This window comes from Moschus berezovskii, chromosome 11 (assembly GCF_049115385.1).
Source record: "Moschus berezovskii isolate FMDL1 chromosome 11, NW_MosBer_1.0, whole genome shotgun sequence".
NCBI classification, from domain to species: domain Eukaryota; kingdom Metazoa; phylum Chordata; class Mammalia; order Artiodactyla; family Moschidae; genus Moschus; species Moschus berezovskii.
In genome coordinates, this window is record NC_142470.1 from 60,153,069 (window position 1) to 60,168,603 (window position 15,535).

Below are 15,535 nucleotides of genomic sequence, written 5' to 3' on the forward strand. Positions count from 1 at the left end.
GACGGCCCTGCTCTTGTTTGTGAGAACATAGCCCAGAGGAGAGGCTTTCCTGAATGCTGCTCTCCTGCCTGGTGCCAAGGGGCTGTGCTCAGGGGACAAAGCCCAGGAACGCTCTGTCTTGAAGGAATGATTGTGGTGCAGGCATGCCGGCTTCTGGAAGCCTTCTCATTAGCCTAATGGGGCCTCAGTGTGGTACACCCTGTGCCTCAGCACTGTGTGCATGTCGGGGGCTTTTAGGGCACAGGGGTTACTGTAGATTTTGTAATAGTGCCATCTAAACCTCCCTAGGTGCACATTCAGTGACTGAAGAGATTTGATAATTTTAGTAAGACAGTTTTCCCCTGTTGACTGGGAAAAAGAAAAAGCTCAACCTAAAAATTGAGCATTATGATTTTTGGTTTTTTTTGGTCTTAGCACATGACTTGCTGGATCTTAGTTCCCTGAAGAGGACTGAACCCTTTTCCTCGCAGTGATATTGCAGAGTACTAACCTCTGGATGGACTGCCAGGGAATTCCCCAAGAATTATGTTTTATTTGGGGCATTACTGAGGACTTAAGCCTGGGATACAGCTTTTCAGATAGCTCTGAGGGACTGTTGAGAAGCCAGGACATGTAGGAGTTTTTGCAAAAAAAAAAACCAACAACACAGAACTCCAGTAGTTGAACATCAAAAGATTACTGCTAATTAAGGAAAAACCAGACATCACAAGTTAATAAATTTAGTGCTTTTCTGTGTATGGGAAGATGCAAGAGTCTGGGCTTAATGAAATTACTCTTTTGATGTGCACCTTAATCTGGGGCCAGTGTCCTGTTTTCCTCCATCCTGAATCCTCTCAGGGTGCACCGCCTAGGGTGGGTGCAGTGACTCATGACTTGATGACATCCTTTGTTACTAAAATGAGAGGAGGCATTCTTTGTCTGCATCCCTTGAGATTTTTTTGGTTTTTGGCCATACCATGTGGCTTGTGGGATCTTAGTTCCCCAACTAGGGACTGAACCCTGGGCCCCATCAGTGAAAGCACCAAGTCTTAATCACTAGACCACCAGGGAATTCCTAAGACTTTTCTTTTTGTTTAAATGAAACTTTCTGGAAAGGTGCAAATTTTAAGTGAATAAATAAACCGTCTTTTAACTGCCCTCTGTGGTCTATAAATGATTATATTTTTTACTAAATGCAGAAGTCAAGTTCTAGCTTTTCTCTGTAAAAGGCAATGTAGGGAAGTAATTAGGACTGTGGCACTAGACTGCCTGGGATCAGATCATGGTTCTGTTGTTTGTTAGTTGCTTACCAGTAATTTTTGTCTCTCTGCACCTCTTTCCTCGTCTGTAAAGTGGAAATAATAATTCTAGTTACCTTTGGGTTCCTGGATTAAAAGAATTCATATATACAAAGTTCTTTGAATAATGCCAAACACATTCTAGCAAACACTGATGTTTCTCTTTCCATGATTAGTACTTAACCTCTTTAGTCATTTTTTGTCCTTGTCTGGTGACATGCGAAGTCTGTTTACCAACTTTCCACCAAGGGTGGAGACATGGAATGAAAGGCACCTGTTAGTGGTGGGGATTAGACCTTTTTCGCTGGCTTTGAGCAATTGTGTGTGTGACGAGGAAGTTAAAGTGAGGAGAATGAAAAACCACCAACGTGGCTTTTGTCTTCACAGCGGAAAGAGTGAAACAAGAGAATCTGAACCTCGTCTGTATTCCCACCTCCTTCCAGGTATGTCCTGCTTTCCCTTCTCCATCTTGGCAGTTGTCACTGGATCTTCCAGGTCGCTGAGGACGAGGGGCTGTGGCTCTGGGTTGTGCGCCAGGGTGGTTCTGGGTGAGAGAGTCAGGAGCAGGAGGGTAGTCGACTGATGGGAGATTGCTCCTCGGAAGCATGGTTTCAGAGGTGTTCCTTTATTTACTCTGAATATTTTCAGGGAGGCGAGGTTGTTGTGTATCATCTCTCATTAAATTCATTGAGGAGCTCCTGAGGAGCTGGGGTTAAAGGTTGACATTGCTGGCAATTGGTGCTCCTGTGACATTGTGAACTTGGTTAAAGAAGCTCTCAGTCCTGGAGGCTCAGCAATGCAGGTAGCTCTGGTGAAGGGACAGACCTGAAGGGAGAGGACAGTATCCTTTTGGGCTTCCCTTGTGGCTTAGTGGTAAAGAATCCATTTGCCAATGGGGGAGACTGGGGTTTGATCCCTGGGTCAGAAAGATCCTCTGGAGAATGGAATGGCTACCAACTCTGGTATTCTTGCCTGGAGAGTCCCATGGACAAAGGAGCCTGGTGGGTTATGGTCCATGGAGTTGCAGAGTTGGACATGACTGAGCGACTAAACAGCGAAAGTTTCCTTCTAAGTCAGGTGTGTGCCCCAGCCTGTCAGTGGGAATGGAGGAGGAGGCAGGATAAGAAGTTAGGATAGTGTGTCCTGCCAGAAATTCCTTGAAGTTAAATCTCTTGGAGACTCTGACCAGCTGGGTGGGCACCCAGGGGAATGAAGACAGTACCATAATTCTTATGTCAGGTTGGAAAGGAAGTGGTTTTACCTGGCCTTTCTTGCTTTTGAAATCTGGCTGTCCTGAGGAGATACTCTTAAGTCAGAAGGGTTGTGATGGGTTGCCTTGGTCTTTTGAAAAATCTTAAGTGTGTAATTTTTCCAAATGAATTGATCATCTAGCATTTTTCTTATTTAATGTTATTTGATATTGGTGTTCATTTTTGAAGTTGTATATGACATTAGTTGCTCAGTCGTGTCCAACTCTTTGTGACCCCATGGACTGTAGCCCGTCCTCTGTCCATGGGATTCTCCAGGCAAGAATACTGGAGTGGGTTGCTATTTCCTTCTCCAGGGGATCTTCCCAACCCAGGGATCGAACCTGGGTCTCCTACATTGCAGGCAGATTCTGTACCATCTGAACTACTGGGGAAGCCCACAGTTATACATACATGTAGATTGAAGAGTCAAATAATTCCAGTTTTTTTAATTAAAAAGCAAAACACTCCCTTAATCCCTGCTCCCCCCAGCTCCAACCACCACTGTTTCTTGCTCTTTTCCTAATAGTTATTTATTTGGCTGTTCTGGGTTTTAGTTGTGGCATTCGGGATCTTTGATCATCATTATGGCATGCAGGATCTTTGTGGCATGCAGGATCTAGTTCTCTGACCGTGGATCGAATCCAGACTCCCTGCATTGGGAGCTTGCAGTCTTAGCCACTGGACTGCCAGGGAAGTCCCATAGGTGGACATACTTTTAAAGCTATTTTAGTTCATTGGATGTATGCACCAGAATCTGGAAACTACATACTTTTCTTGCTATTTGCATTTTTTTTCAACTTTAGGTAATAATTCTACACTGAATGGGTGAAAGGAAGATGAGCATTTGATTATCTCTTCCCTCCTTGTTCCCACAGTTCATACACCCTTCTCCCAGTCTTCAGGACGGTCATATTCTGGTGAGGCTTACTGAGTGCTTGCAGAAGGGTGATGTCCAAACTACAGCTGAACTGTTCAGTGTGCTATGGTTACGCTTCCTTACCTGCCCATTGTTCTGTTTTTCTGAAAGTTAAGTAAATCATGCCTTTGTTTTGTTTTTTTTTTCCATTTGTCAGGTTATCTACATACTCCTTACTAATTCAGCCTCAAACTCTTAGCTACATGGACAGTCTCACCTGTCTGGCCAGTGGATATTCCACTCTGTGACTTCCATCTTCTTGCCTGAGTCTTGGTTGCTAGCAGCTGTGCCCTGCTGTGGGTTTGGAGGCGTCTCCCTTCACGCTCAAGAACTTACCTGTTCTGTCTCGTTTTGGATCATCCAGTCCCTTGGTCTTGTTCCTCCTCACTACTCCCCTACATCCTTCAGTTTTGTTTCCTTCAATTTTAGTGAAACATGTCTTTCATATCAGGGGTCCCCAGCACCTGGGCCATGGACTGGTTCCTGTCTGTGGCCAGTTAGGAACTGGGGAAGCTTCATCTCTATTTATAACCGCTCCCCATTGCTTTCATTACACCTGAGCTCCGCCTCCTGTCAGATCAGTGGCAGCATTATGGTGAGTTGTATAATTATTTCATTATATAATCACATTGTAGTCAAAATGCACAGTAAATGTAATGTGCTTGAATCATCTGCAAACCACCTCCCCACCCCTGTGGAACAATCGTCTTCCATGAAACCCATCCTGGTGCCAGAAAGGTTGGGGACTGCTGCTTCAGACAGCTACCCAAGTGCATGGTGTGCAAACTTGTCGGCACTTTGGATGTCTGAAATATCTTTATTCTCGCCTCTCTGGAACTCAGGTATTGGGTATAGCAATCTATGCTAAATCAGTTCTTAGTTCTTGGTTCTGTCTGCTGGCTTTCAATTTGCTATTGAGCTTGGTGCTATTGATTCTTGATCCTTTGTATGAAGTCTATTTTTCATTTTTTCTGAACTCCTACACCCTTATATTATCTTTATCTCCAGTGTTTTGAAATTTCACTTTGGTGTGGGTTTATTTTTGTCCACTGTGCTCGGCGCTTGCTGGGATATGTCATTCTACAAATTGACCATCTTCAATTTGGGGGATTTTTCTTTTTCCCTATTATTCCTTTGATTTTCTTTTCTGTTTTCTTTGATCTTTCTTTTGGGACCCTGGTTAAGTCCTTGGTGCTCATGGCCTGTTCTGTCCTTTTGTCTTTTTGGCTTTGTCTTTTTCTAACCCTTCTATTGAGCTTTCTTTGCTTTCATATGTTTTATTTCATGTAAGAACTCTTTTTGGTGTTCTCTGAGTAGTTTTTGTTAGTTTGTTTTATGGGTTCAATTTTTACAGTTTCTTCTCTAAGCTCCCTGAAGATATTAATGCTTTTGTTTTTGTTCTAAGGTCAGTGTTTTTGTTCTAAGGTCTCTTCTCCCTCTTATCTTTCCTCAGAATTTTTTTGTTGCTGTTATTTACAGTTTGTTGGAATTATAATTTACATACAGTACAATTTACTCTTTTTCTGGTACTTCCCTGATTGTCCAGTGGTTAAGGTTAAGCAATCCACACTTATACTTCAGGAAGCACGAGTTTGAACCCTGGTTGGGGAATTCTGATCTCGCATGCCATGTGGTGCGGTAAAAAAAACAAACAACAAACAAAAAAACCCTTTTTTTAGCATGTAATTCTGAGTTTTGACTGATATAGTGAAGTCACAACCAACACAGACAAATATTGTGAGAATGCTTGGTCTTTTTGTTTTTTAATTCTGGCACTTCTTAATTCTGGTGTTCTTTAGCTGCCTGCTTGTTTTGAACACTAGGTAGACTAAGAAGCTGATTGGAAAGCAGCTCTCAGGGTGAGGGTAATCCTTGCTCTCTGCTTGCCTGCCAAGCCCTTATCTTGGGAGGAACTTCTGGAGTCAGATAATTTTTCTTTCCTTTGACTGTCAGGTTTCCCAGAGTAGACTGCCCAGTGCCCTTTTAGGAGGAGTAGGCATAGCTGCCATATCCTGGGAACTAAATAGAAGACATCTGTCGTTATTCAAGACATAAACCTGCTTCTGATTTCTCCCATTTTCAGTGTTGTTCTTGTGCTAGACACACTGCTACGTTTTACAGTGTGTCTTTGACTCTGGCCTTGATCATATTACTTGTTTTGCCAATGGAATGTGTCATCAGTGGGTTGAAAAGTGCTTTTGCTTTGGGGGCTTGGCTTTTTTGCTCCTGAAACCTTTCTTGTTGCCTTGTGAACAGGCCTAAGCTAACTCCCCTGGAGGGTAAGAGGCATGTGAGTGAGGTCATACTAGACACTTTTCAATCTGTCCATGGAATCATGAGAATTAATAGTTATTTGCTCTTTTAAGCCTCTGAGTATTGGGGTAGCTGCTGCTGCTGCTAAGTCACTTCAGTCGTGTCCGACTCTGTGTGACCCCATAGACGGAAGCCCACCAGGCTCCCCCATCCCTGGGATTCTCCAGGCAAGAACACTGGAGTGGGTTGCCATTTCCTTCTCCAATGTGTGAAAGTGAAAAGTGACAGTGAAGTCGCTCAGTCAAGTCTGACTCCACAGCAAAAGCTCACTGCTGGAGTACCCCATCTTCAGCTGTGCCTGGCAGCCCAGTCCCGAGCCCTGCTGTTTGACCTTCACCGGAGAATAAACATGCTACTTTGGAAGAAGTGGAGAAGGATGAGAAGCTGTAACAGGTTCTCAAACAGCCTTTCAACCAGCTTTCCTTGCTCACTCCCACTGTTGTGTCTGTTTCTGAAGTTCACAGTGTTGCTGCGTCCTGGAACCTTTTGGGAGGTTGCTTAGCTTGCTCCAGTACAGGTTTAGGATTTCTCTTCCTCATTTCTGCCACTTACCATTGTCCATCGGTGGTCTAACTTAAAAAAACTGGTTGCTGTTTTCTCCTCTTTTTGGTTTATGCCATTAAGAAAAATTCCTTTATCATAAATTTAGAGAGGTTTGGGGAAAGAGCTGAGCTAAATACAGGTGTTCACGTTCAAGAAGTTCCAGTTAAACTTCTTTAGTTGGAAGGAAGTTTGATCTGTGTTTTTCAGATAGCATCCTCCCAGCGCACCTGTGTGTTTTGATGGTAATTAATAGCACGGCTGGAAAGTGATGGCCAGTTCCAGTTGATCGGTTGGAAGAGTCATTCACAGTTCATGGGACTTTAAAAAATAAACTTGTTCAGAGGTTTGTTTTTTTCCCCTCCCTCAAATTCAAACTTATTTTTTGTTACACTTAGCCAGCTGTAGTCTCCTGAAGTGACTGAAAGAAAGCCAAAATATTTTATGCTCTATCTTTTAAACAAGTAAACCTGTAGGGACTTAAAGGATTTTTGTAGATTTTCCCTTCAAAGTTAAAAGATTTGGAGAGAGGAAAATAAAAATAGTATTTAAAAGCTAGATCTGGTATAAGCAAAAAAAGCGTTTATTCACAATGGCCTTTAGTCCCCCTGTTAGGTGATAGAAGGGAAGATGCAAAGTTTTCAGGTTTTATTGTAAAACTGATGAAAAACAGGAATGCTCGCCTGCCAGATGCCGCTGTCCTTGATCCCATGAGGCGTTGCAGGCACCAGCTGTGGGACTGCATTGGGAAGGCATTGCTTCCTGTCTTTTTTTCCAGAATTATAAACTAATCATTCTTTCCTGCTCCCTGCACTTTTAAGAGCTGGAGGAGACAGCCAGGAGTTGTTTCATTACACTCTCAGGAGCCCCTCAGCATGTGAGCCTGGAGTATATGGTGTCAGCAGATACTAATCTCAGTTGAGCACCTGTGGCTGAGCCAGCCATGGGGCCATATCCCTACAGTAGGGCTGTGGTGTTGAATTCACTGCATTGGTTTCTCAGGGTTGCGCTGACAGGGAACCACAGATTGAGCAGCTTAAAACACAGAAATTCATTGTCTCTAGGTTCTGGAGGCTAGATGTTGATTTCTTTAGAGGCTGTGAAGGAGAAACTGTGCTGTCTTTCTCCTGACTTCTGGTGGTTTCCTAGCAGTCTTTGGCGTTACTTGGCTTTGCGGTGCATGTCCCCACTCTTACTTCATGTATACGCGTTCTACCCGTGTGCCTCTCCGTGTGTGTGCAAATTCCTCTTCTAAGGACACCACTTGTATTGGATTAGGGCTCACTCTCATGACTTCATTCTGACTTGATTACCTCAGTAAAAGCCCAATCTCCAAGTAAAGTCACAGCCAGAAGTACTGGGGGTTAGAACTTCAACATCTTTCCTTTTTTTTTAAAAAAATTTATTTTTGGCTGTGCTGAGTCTTTGTTGCTCCATGGGCCTTTTCTCTGGTTTTGGAGAGTGGGAGCTGCTCTGATTCTGACGTGGGGGCTTCTCACTACAGCGGCTTTTCTTGTTGTGGAGCATGGGCTCTCGGGCTCCCGGGCTTAATAGCTGCAGCCCCTGGCTCTAGAGCACAGGCTCCACAGTTGTGGAGGCTGGGCTTAGTTGCTCCACAGCATGTGGGATTTCCTGGCCCAGGAGTTGAACCTGTGTCTCCTGCTTTGGCAGATGGATTCTTTACCACTGGGCCACTAGGGAAGCCCCAATGTATCTCTTCTGGGGGGAGCACAGTACAGGGAGGAGGAGTTCACGCCACGCATGGTGATGCTTCTCTCCCTGCGCACAGAGGCCTTGTAGGGGGGTGCAGTCAGATATGGGGAGGAGGGAGTGTTGGAGGACCTGCTGATGGAAGCAGGCCCGAAGGGTTCCTCCTGAGTGGGATCCTTGGGTCATTGTACAGGGCCCTTCACGTTGTGACTGGGGATGCAGACTGTTTAAAGGGAGAGCAGCTGGCCTCCCAGCCACGTAACACAGGCAGAACTTACCCTCTGGGCTCCTTTCACATGCAGACTCTGGACAGGCATTGACTCAGGCAGCTGGCGGCAGTGGTGAAGAGGCACGTGGGATCTAGTTCCTCAACCAGGGGTCAAACCCCAGGTCCCCTGCATTGGGGCCATGGAGTCCTAGCCACAGAACCACCGGGGAAGTCTCATCATTTTTTTTCTTAAAGCAGGAGTTTGTACTAGGTAACTCCTTTTCGAATGAACTCATAATAGTTACTCAACTATTGGCTCAGCTAACTGCTGGTGAAAAGTGTATATAAAATGTGCTCTCGCATACTCTGATTGCCATCTAGGTGGACAAACAGAACATCCTCATGAAACAATAACACTGGCAAATGGTGCAGGCAGTTTTTAAACTTTGGGTTAAATGAAAATGATATATTTTATACAGATTTCTTTCCCCCATAGGAATCATGATAGAATTGTTTCCTTCCATCAGTTTTCATGTAATACATTTGAATGTAGCTTAGTATTGTTTCTAACTAGTGGGTTGGCCAAAAAGTTTGTTCAGGTTTACATCACATGTAACATCTTATGGAAGAACCTGAATGAACTTTTTGGCCAACCCAAAGTTTACAGTTACCAAGGGTCATAGTATATATAATGGGCTTCCCAGGTGGCTCAGTGGTAAAGAATCCTCCTGCCAGTGCAGGAGATGTGGGAGATCCAGGTTCAATCCCTGGGTTGAGAAGATCCCCTGGAGGAGGAAATGGTAACCGAGTCCAGTGTTCTTGCCTGAAAAATGGACATGGACAGAGGAGCCTGGCAGGCTGTAGTCTATAGGGTTGCAAAAGTTGGACACAACTGAGGAACTGAGCACCGATAGTATATACCACAGTTTTATTTGTGATAGAATATCACACTGAACTACATTCAGTTCATATCATTGTTCCAGCAGCATCTGTATTAGGTATCTTTTGCTGGAACAGATTACCCTGGAACTTAGCAGCTTAGAACAACAAACATTTGTAAGCTCATAGTTTCCAGAGGTCAGGAATCTGGAATGGTTGAGCTGCGTGTTTCTTGCCTTGAGTCTGATTAGGTTGCAGCTGAATGTTGGACAGGGCTGCAGGCATCTCAGCTCTGCTCAAAGGATCTGCTTGCATGCTCTGTCAAGTGGATGTTGTAGCCTTACTTCTTCACAGGCTGTGAAGTGGGCCTTGTCCCCGGGCTCTCAGTGTCTTTGGGGCTTGGCAGCAGGTTTTCCTAGTGTGTGTGATAGAAAGAGTAAGTGGAGGAAGGGAGGGAGGAATCTTGTGGGAGCATGCCCTTTCTTCTTATAAACTAATCTCAGCTGGGGCTTGCCATCACGTCTGCTGTGTGCAGTTGGTAACACAGGACCACCTCGGGACGTCATGGGCAGGGATTCCCCGAAGGCATGAATACCACAGTGTGTGGGGGGCTTTGGGGGTTCATCTTCCAAATGTTTTTATAGCCTATGGATCTGTGATTAGTATCGTTTCTCCAGTAGCATGTTGGGAGAAACCTAGGAACTGAGAAATGAACCAGCAGTACCTTTTTTCTTGTTGTTTTCTCCCTTTATTATGTATTTCTCTTTCAAAATCCTGGGCTTTTTTTCTTTTGAACTTGATTCACTCAGCATTTTATTTTACCTTTTTATTATGGAAAATTTCAAACTTCAAAAAGGGTACTGAATAATGCAATGAACTTCTGTGTACCCATCGCCCAGTTTCCACAGTGATCAATTCATGGCCAGTTTTGTTTCATCTGTATCCTATTCTCTACCTGTGTTATTTTGAAGTGAATCCAAGACATAGTATGATTTCATTGTATGTATTTCAGTATGTCTCTCTGAAAAGTAGGGAGTCTTTTAAATATCTCCATAATACTTAAAAAATTAAGCAGTAATCTTTCATAGGATGAAGTAAAAATCTAGGATTCAAATTTCCCCTATTATCTTATCCTTTAAAAATATTTTTTTACAGTTTGTTTGAATCAGGATCCAAATAGGTGCCATACATTGGGAAGTCCAGGGTGTTTGTGTTTTATTGTTAGAGTCTTAGGATTTGAAGATTGACATTGGTCATTATCTATCCTCATCTTTTTATAGGTGAGAAAACTTGCTAGGGATCACGTGACTGGTTTATTTAAGATTAGAACCAAAACCTTATTCTTAATCTCAGGTGGTTTTGACTTTAGGCAGAAGATATTTTCTAGACATGGCTTTTGGTAAAAAGGTTTCCATGCTTTGGTTGATCCATATATTGTAAGCATATAGTCAGTGGTGCTGACTTGGCCACAAACATCCTGATTTTTTCCCAGTCTGCTCTCTCAATTTGCCATGCTCCTCACTAGCAGCCATTCTGGTGTCCTGCCTTTACATCCTCTTCTGAGTGTAGGTATTCTCTTGCTTATTTTTATTTAACAGCGTGGCCTGGAAATTGTCACTGTGTATCAATTTATAGTGATCGCCTTCTGTTATTTTTTTTAACAACATTATTAAAAAAAAACCTTAATGTTCTATAGATTTGGCTCTTAGTTTCAGTTCAGTTCAGTTGCTCAGACGTGTCCTACTTTTTCAGACCCCATGGACTGCAACACGCCAGGTTTCCCTGTCCATCACAAACTCTAAGAGCTTGCTCAAACTCATGTCCATTGAGTTGGTGATGCCATCCAACCATCTCATCCTCTGTTGTCCCCTTCTCCTCCTCTGCCTTTGTTATTTTGAAGTGAATCTCAGTATGATTGCATTGTATGTATTTCATTATGTCTCTGTGAAAAGTAGGGAGACTTTTAAACATCTCCACAATGCTTAAACGATTAAGCAGTAATCTTTCATAGGATCAAATAAAAACCCAGGATTGAAATTCAGTCTTTACCAGCATCAGGGTCTTTTCCAGTGAGTCAGTTCTTCACATCAGGTGGCCAAAGTATTGGAGCTTCAGCATCAGTTCTTCCAGTGAATATTCAGGCCTGATTTTCTTTAGGATTGACTGGTTTGATTTCGTTGCAGTCCAAGGGACTCTCAAGAGTCTTCTCCAGCACCACAGTTCAAAAGCATGAATTCTTCGGCGTTCCGTTTTCTTTTTGGTTTAACTCTCAAATCCATATATGACTACTGGAAAAACCATAGCTTTGGCTAGATGGACCTTTATTGGCAAAGTGATGTCTGTACTTTTTAATATGCTGTCTAGGTTTGTCATAGTTTTTCTTCCAAGGAACAAGCGTCTTTTAATATTCATGGCTGCAGTCACCATCTGCAGTGATTTAGGAGCCCAAAATCTTAGTTGAGGAAGTTTTAAAAAGTAATGTTTAGGCCCTTAGCTTAGGAAGTTTTAAAAAGTAATGGTAGTCTTCCCTCTCCCCCTGCCCCCTCATCCGTGGAGAATACATTCCTAGACCCCCAGTGGCTGCCTGAAACAGCAGATACAACTGAATGTGATGTATATATTTTTTCATATACGTAGATACCTGTGATAACATTCAGTTGGTAAATTAGGCATGGTAAGAGATTAACAACAACTAATAATAAAATAGGACAATTGTAGCAAGACACTGATAAAAGTTATGTGATCATGGTTTCTCTCTCAAAATACACTATTGTAAAATTTAATTCCTTTTCCGTCTTAACTAGGCATTTATGCACTGTAGTCATAACTTTTGCAGTTTGGGTTGCAACGGTGACATTGGCACAAATTTCTTTTTCCTTCTTTACAGTTTCATGGATGGAAGATTTGTTCTTACAATATTAGATTTTAGCAGCCTTAGCGTATAGCTTTTTTCCTTTCCTTACTAAGTTAACAGCTTTTACTGTTGCGTTTAAGAAAGCATTTTATGACTTGTCTTTGGTGTATCTGAATTGCCAGCATCACTGTTGTACTTTGGCGCTTTACCTTGGAGATATTCCAGGTTTGGTTCCATTCCGCCATAATGTAGTATGATACAGAGTGAGCCTCTTGAATTTCCCAGTGCATATAGAAGTTATGTCTACACTCTATTATATTCTAGTAATTTTGCAATAGCATTATGTCTAAAAAAGCAATGGACATACCTTAGTTAAAAAATATTGTTGAAAGAATGCCAAAGCAGTTACAGTAGTAACGTGAAAGCTCACTGGTCACAGGCTACCATAGCAAATGTAATAACGATAATGAAAGTTTGAAATACTGTGCGAACTACCAAAATTTGACACACAACGTGAGCAAATGCTCTTGGAGAAATTGCACCCTTAGGCTGCCTGGAGGCGGGGTGGCCACCACCTTCAGCTGGTAACAAAGTACAGTAACGCGAAGCACAGTACACCGAGGAATGCCTGTGTGAAGTGCGTAAGGGTCGGCTGACCACGAGCACTGTGATACTGTGACATCAGGCTGATAGCTGAGACGGCTAAGTGACTACAGGTAGGGTGTGCTGAAGAAAGGGATGATTCACATCCTGGACCAGATGGGGTAGATAGCAGAGATCTCATCCTGCTATACTCAAAATGGTGTGCAGTTTAAAACTTGTGCTTTCTGGAATGTTACATGTAAAATTTTTGGATTGAGGTTGCCCATGGGTAACTGAAACCACGGATGAGGGCTACCTACTGTACTGTACTGGGCTTCCCTGGTGGCTCAGCAGTAAAGACTGCCTGCCAGTGAAGGAGACTCAGGTTCGATCCCTGGGTCAGGAAGATCCCCTAGAGAAGGGGATGGTAACCCACTCCAGTATTCTCGCCTGGAGAATCCATCTCATGGTCAGAGGAACCTGGTGGGCTACAGTCCATGGAGTTGCACAGAGTCAGACAACTCAGTAAAACAGCAACAACTGTAGTCTGTTACCAGAGGCTTTCGGAGGCCATGACATCATCTTAAGTAACAGGTCACAGAGGAGGGACTGTGTCTAGTGCTGGAGCAGAGTGTTCAGTAGGTGCTGTTTGCCTTCTTCCGTTCTTGGGGCTGGATCCCTATCTCTTGGTTGTACGGGTTGGATTTGGGAGGGGCCTTGGTGGTACTGAGTGTCTGACCCTTAGATCCAAGTGGCTTCTGAGAATCCTCACCCTCGCTCAGAGGTGATGGTTTCGGGTGCTTTTCCTGTTCTCCACAGGCCCGTCAGCTCATCCTGCAGTACGGCTTAACTCTCAGTGACCTGGACCGACACCCAGAGGTAAGAGAGGCTGCTGGGTTTTTCTGCGTCCTTTTTTATGACCGTCACTTGTTCGTGGGCTCAGGCTATCTGATCAAGTCTAGGAGGAAAGTCAGTCAGCCATACTACCTCTTCTCCTGGGACTTTAGATATTAATCCTGGCTGAGGTCATAAGTGGGGAGGTTGTTAATTTCCAGGACATTCCCTGTGGTTTAACTGAGGAGGCTCAGGGACCCAGGACTTCCTGCACCCTCACACAGACATGTAATATGAGCAGGCTGGCCCTTGGAGTTTACCGCTAAATGGAGATAAGAAGCAATTGTCTGAGGCAAGCTTGGGCCTTTGAAAACAGATTAAAACGAAGTTTTATGATTAAGATGATTGAACACATGAGCAATCCAGAGACTGAAGTTGAGGATAGTGTGGAGCATCCTCACAGCTGGCATTTCCTGAGCCCTCACTGTGTACAGTTATTCTACTGAGTGCTGGTCTGTATTAAACCACAGTCATCCCTCAGTGTCCAAGGGGCTTGGTTCCAGGACCCGCTGTGAAAACCAGAATCCACAGATGCTTGAGTGCCATAGTTGGCCTTCTGTATTCGTGGTTCTGCGTCTGTGTATTTAGCCAACCATGGATCACGTAGTACTGCAGTGCACGTGTGGTGGACAAAATCTGCCTCTAAGTGGACCTGCATGGTTCGAACCTGACCCTGTTGTTCAGGGTCACCTGTATTTAAGCTCCTGTAGTCTGGACGGTAGGACCTATTACCATCCCATTTTACAAATGTGAGAAAGGCATGGAGAAGGCAGGTGCTGCCAGCTCTAGAGTGCTGCTGCTTAGAGGGGTTTTGTGGGAAGAGGTGAAAATTTGAGCAGAGCTGTGATGGCTAGTGGCAAGGGCAGGAGAGAGCATTCCAGCGAGAATGGGAACCCTGGGAGCAGCTCCAGGCTAGCATGTGGGCATATGCGGACAGTGCTCAGACTGGCTGGGGAGTCTAGGACCAAGTGATAGAATACTTTGGGCTGAATGTGGACATGGGACCCACGCAGAAAAAATTGCCTCCCTCCAGTCTCCAGAGAGCTGGCTGCGGTGCAGTTGGGGTCAGTTCAGGGTGGGGAGGAGCGTTGTGGACTGTCACCTCATCCTTGTAAAAAGACTGAAGTGAGGCTGCCCCACTGAAGTTTTGGTGGCTCCGTATTAGGCAACTTCTGACTTGCAGCCTGAAGTGAATTTGCACCCTGAGGTTTTATGTGTGCTCAGTCGCTCAGTCCTGTCCAACTGTTTGTGGCCCCATGGACTGTAACTCACCAGGCTCCTCTGTCTATAGGATTTTCCAGGCAAGAATACTGGAGTGGGTTGCCATTTCCTTCTTTATGCTCATGTTTTTAGAAAAATATTCCTGAGGCTCCCATATGGTCCATGCAGAGTACCAGGAGTGGTGAGAAGAATCAATATATCTCTTTCTTGATTTCAAATTTTGAAACATGAATGAACCTATTCTCCTTCACTGCTTTTGGGCTGGCAGTGGAACTTCCTGTTAAAGGCAGTGGGCAAGCCCAGACAGGTGCTTTAGTGGGATCATGGGGGCGGGATCTCAGAAATTTTAATCACATCAGATGTGTGTCAGGATACCCGTGTTTTTGCCATATTAGTTCAGACGTTTCTAAATCAGTGCTTCTCAGACTTTTTTCCATTATTGCCTGCTTCCAGGGAAATTTTAATCCCACAGATATACTATATATCTCTTTCTGTACTTGGAGAAGTTACTCACACTGAGATTGCATGCTCAGTAATTCCAGCTTGTCCACAGAGAAGCCCATCAAAGAGTAGAGGAAGAAGAAAGTGGTGGATGAGCTGCACCCAGGTGTGGTCCATACATGTTTCCTCATGACCCTAGCGGAATAACTTAACCACTGGGAGTCTTAGTTTCCTAACTGGTTAAGTAGGAATAGTAACTGTGCTTGGCTAATAGGGCAGCTGCGGTTTGATGACCTGTTGCAGGTTCATGCTTAGCACAGAGCCTGCCCTCATGAGGGTCTCAGTGGTTTTTGTATCTTTCTTCAACGCAGATCGATCTTGCCATCGATGGTGCTGATGAAGTCGACGCTGACCTCAACCTCATCAAGGGTGGTGGGTGAGTTGTGGGGC

At 44.1% G+C, this 15,535-nt stretch overlaps 1 protein-coding gene across 1 annotated transcript in view; it reads left to right on the forward strand.

Annotated features, from left to right (window-relative positions):
• Positions 1 to 15,535, forward strand: part of RPIA (ribose 5-phosphate isomerase A) — a 32,489-nt gene that overhangs the window by 8,873 nt on the left and 8,081 nt on the right. The window contains exons 3-5 of the mRNA XM_088841375.1: positions 1,665 to 1,720; positions 13,349 to 13,408; positions 15,457 to 15,521. Of these exons, the coding sequence (XP_088697501.1) occupies positions 1,665 to 1,720; positions 13,349 to 13,408; positions 15,457 to 15,521 (181 nt within the window). The remainder of the gene's footprint in view (positions 1 to 1,664; positions 1,721 to 13,348; positions 13,409 to 15,456; positions 15,522 to 15,535) is intronic.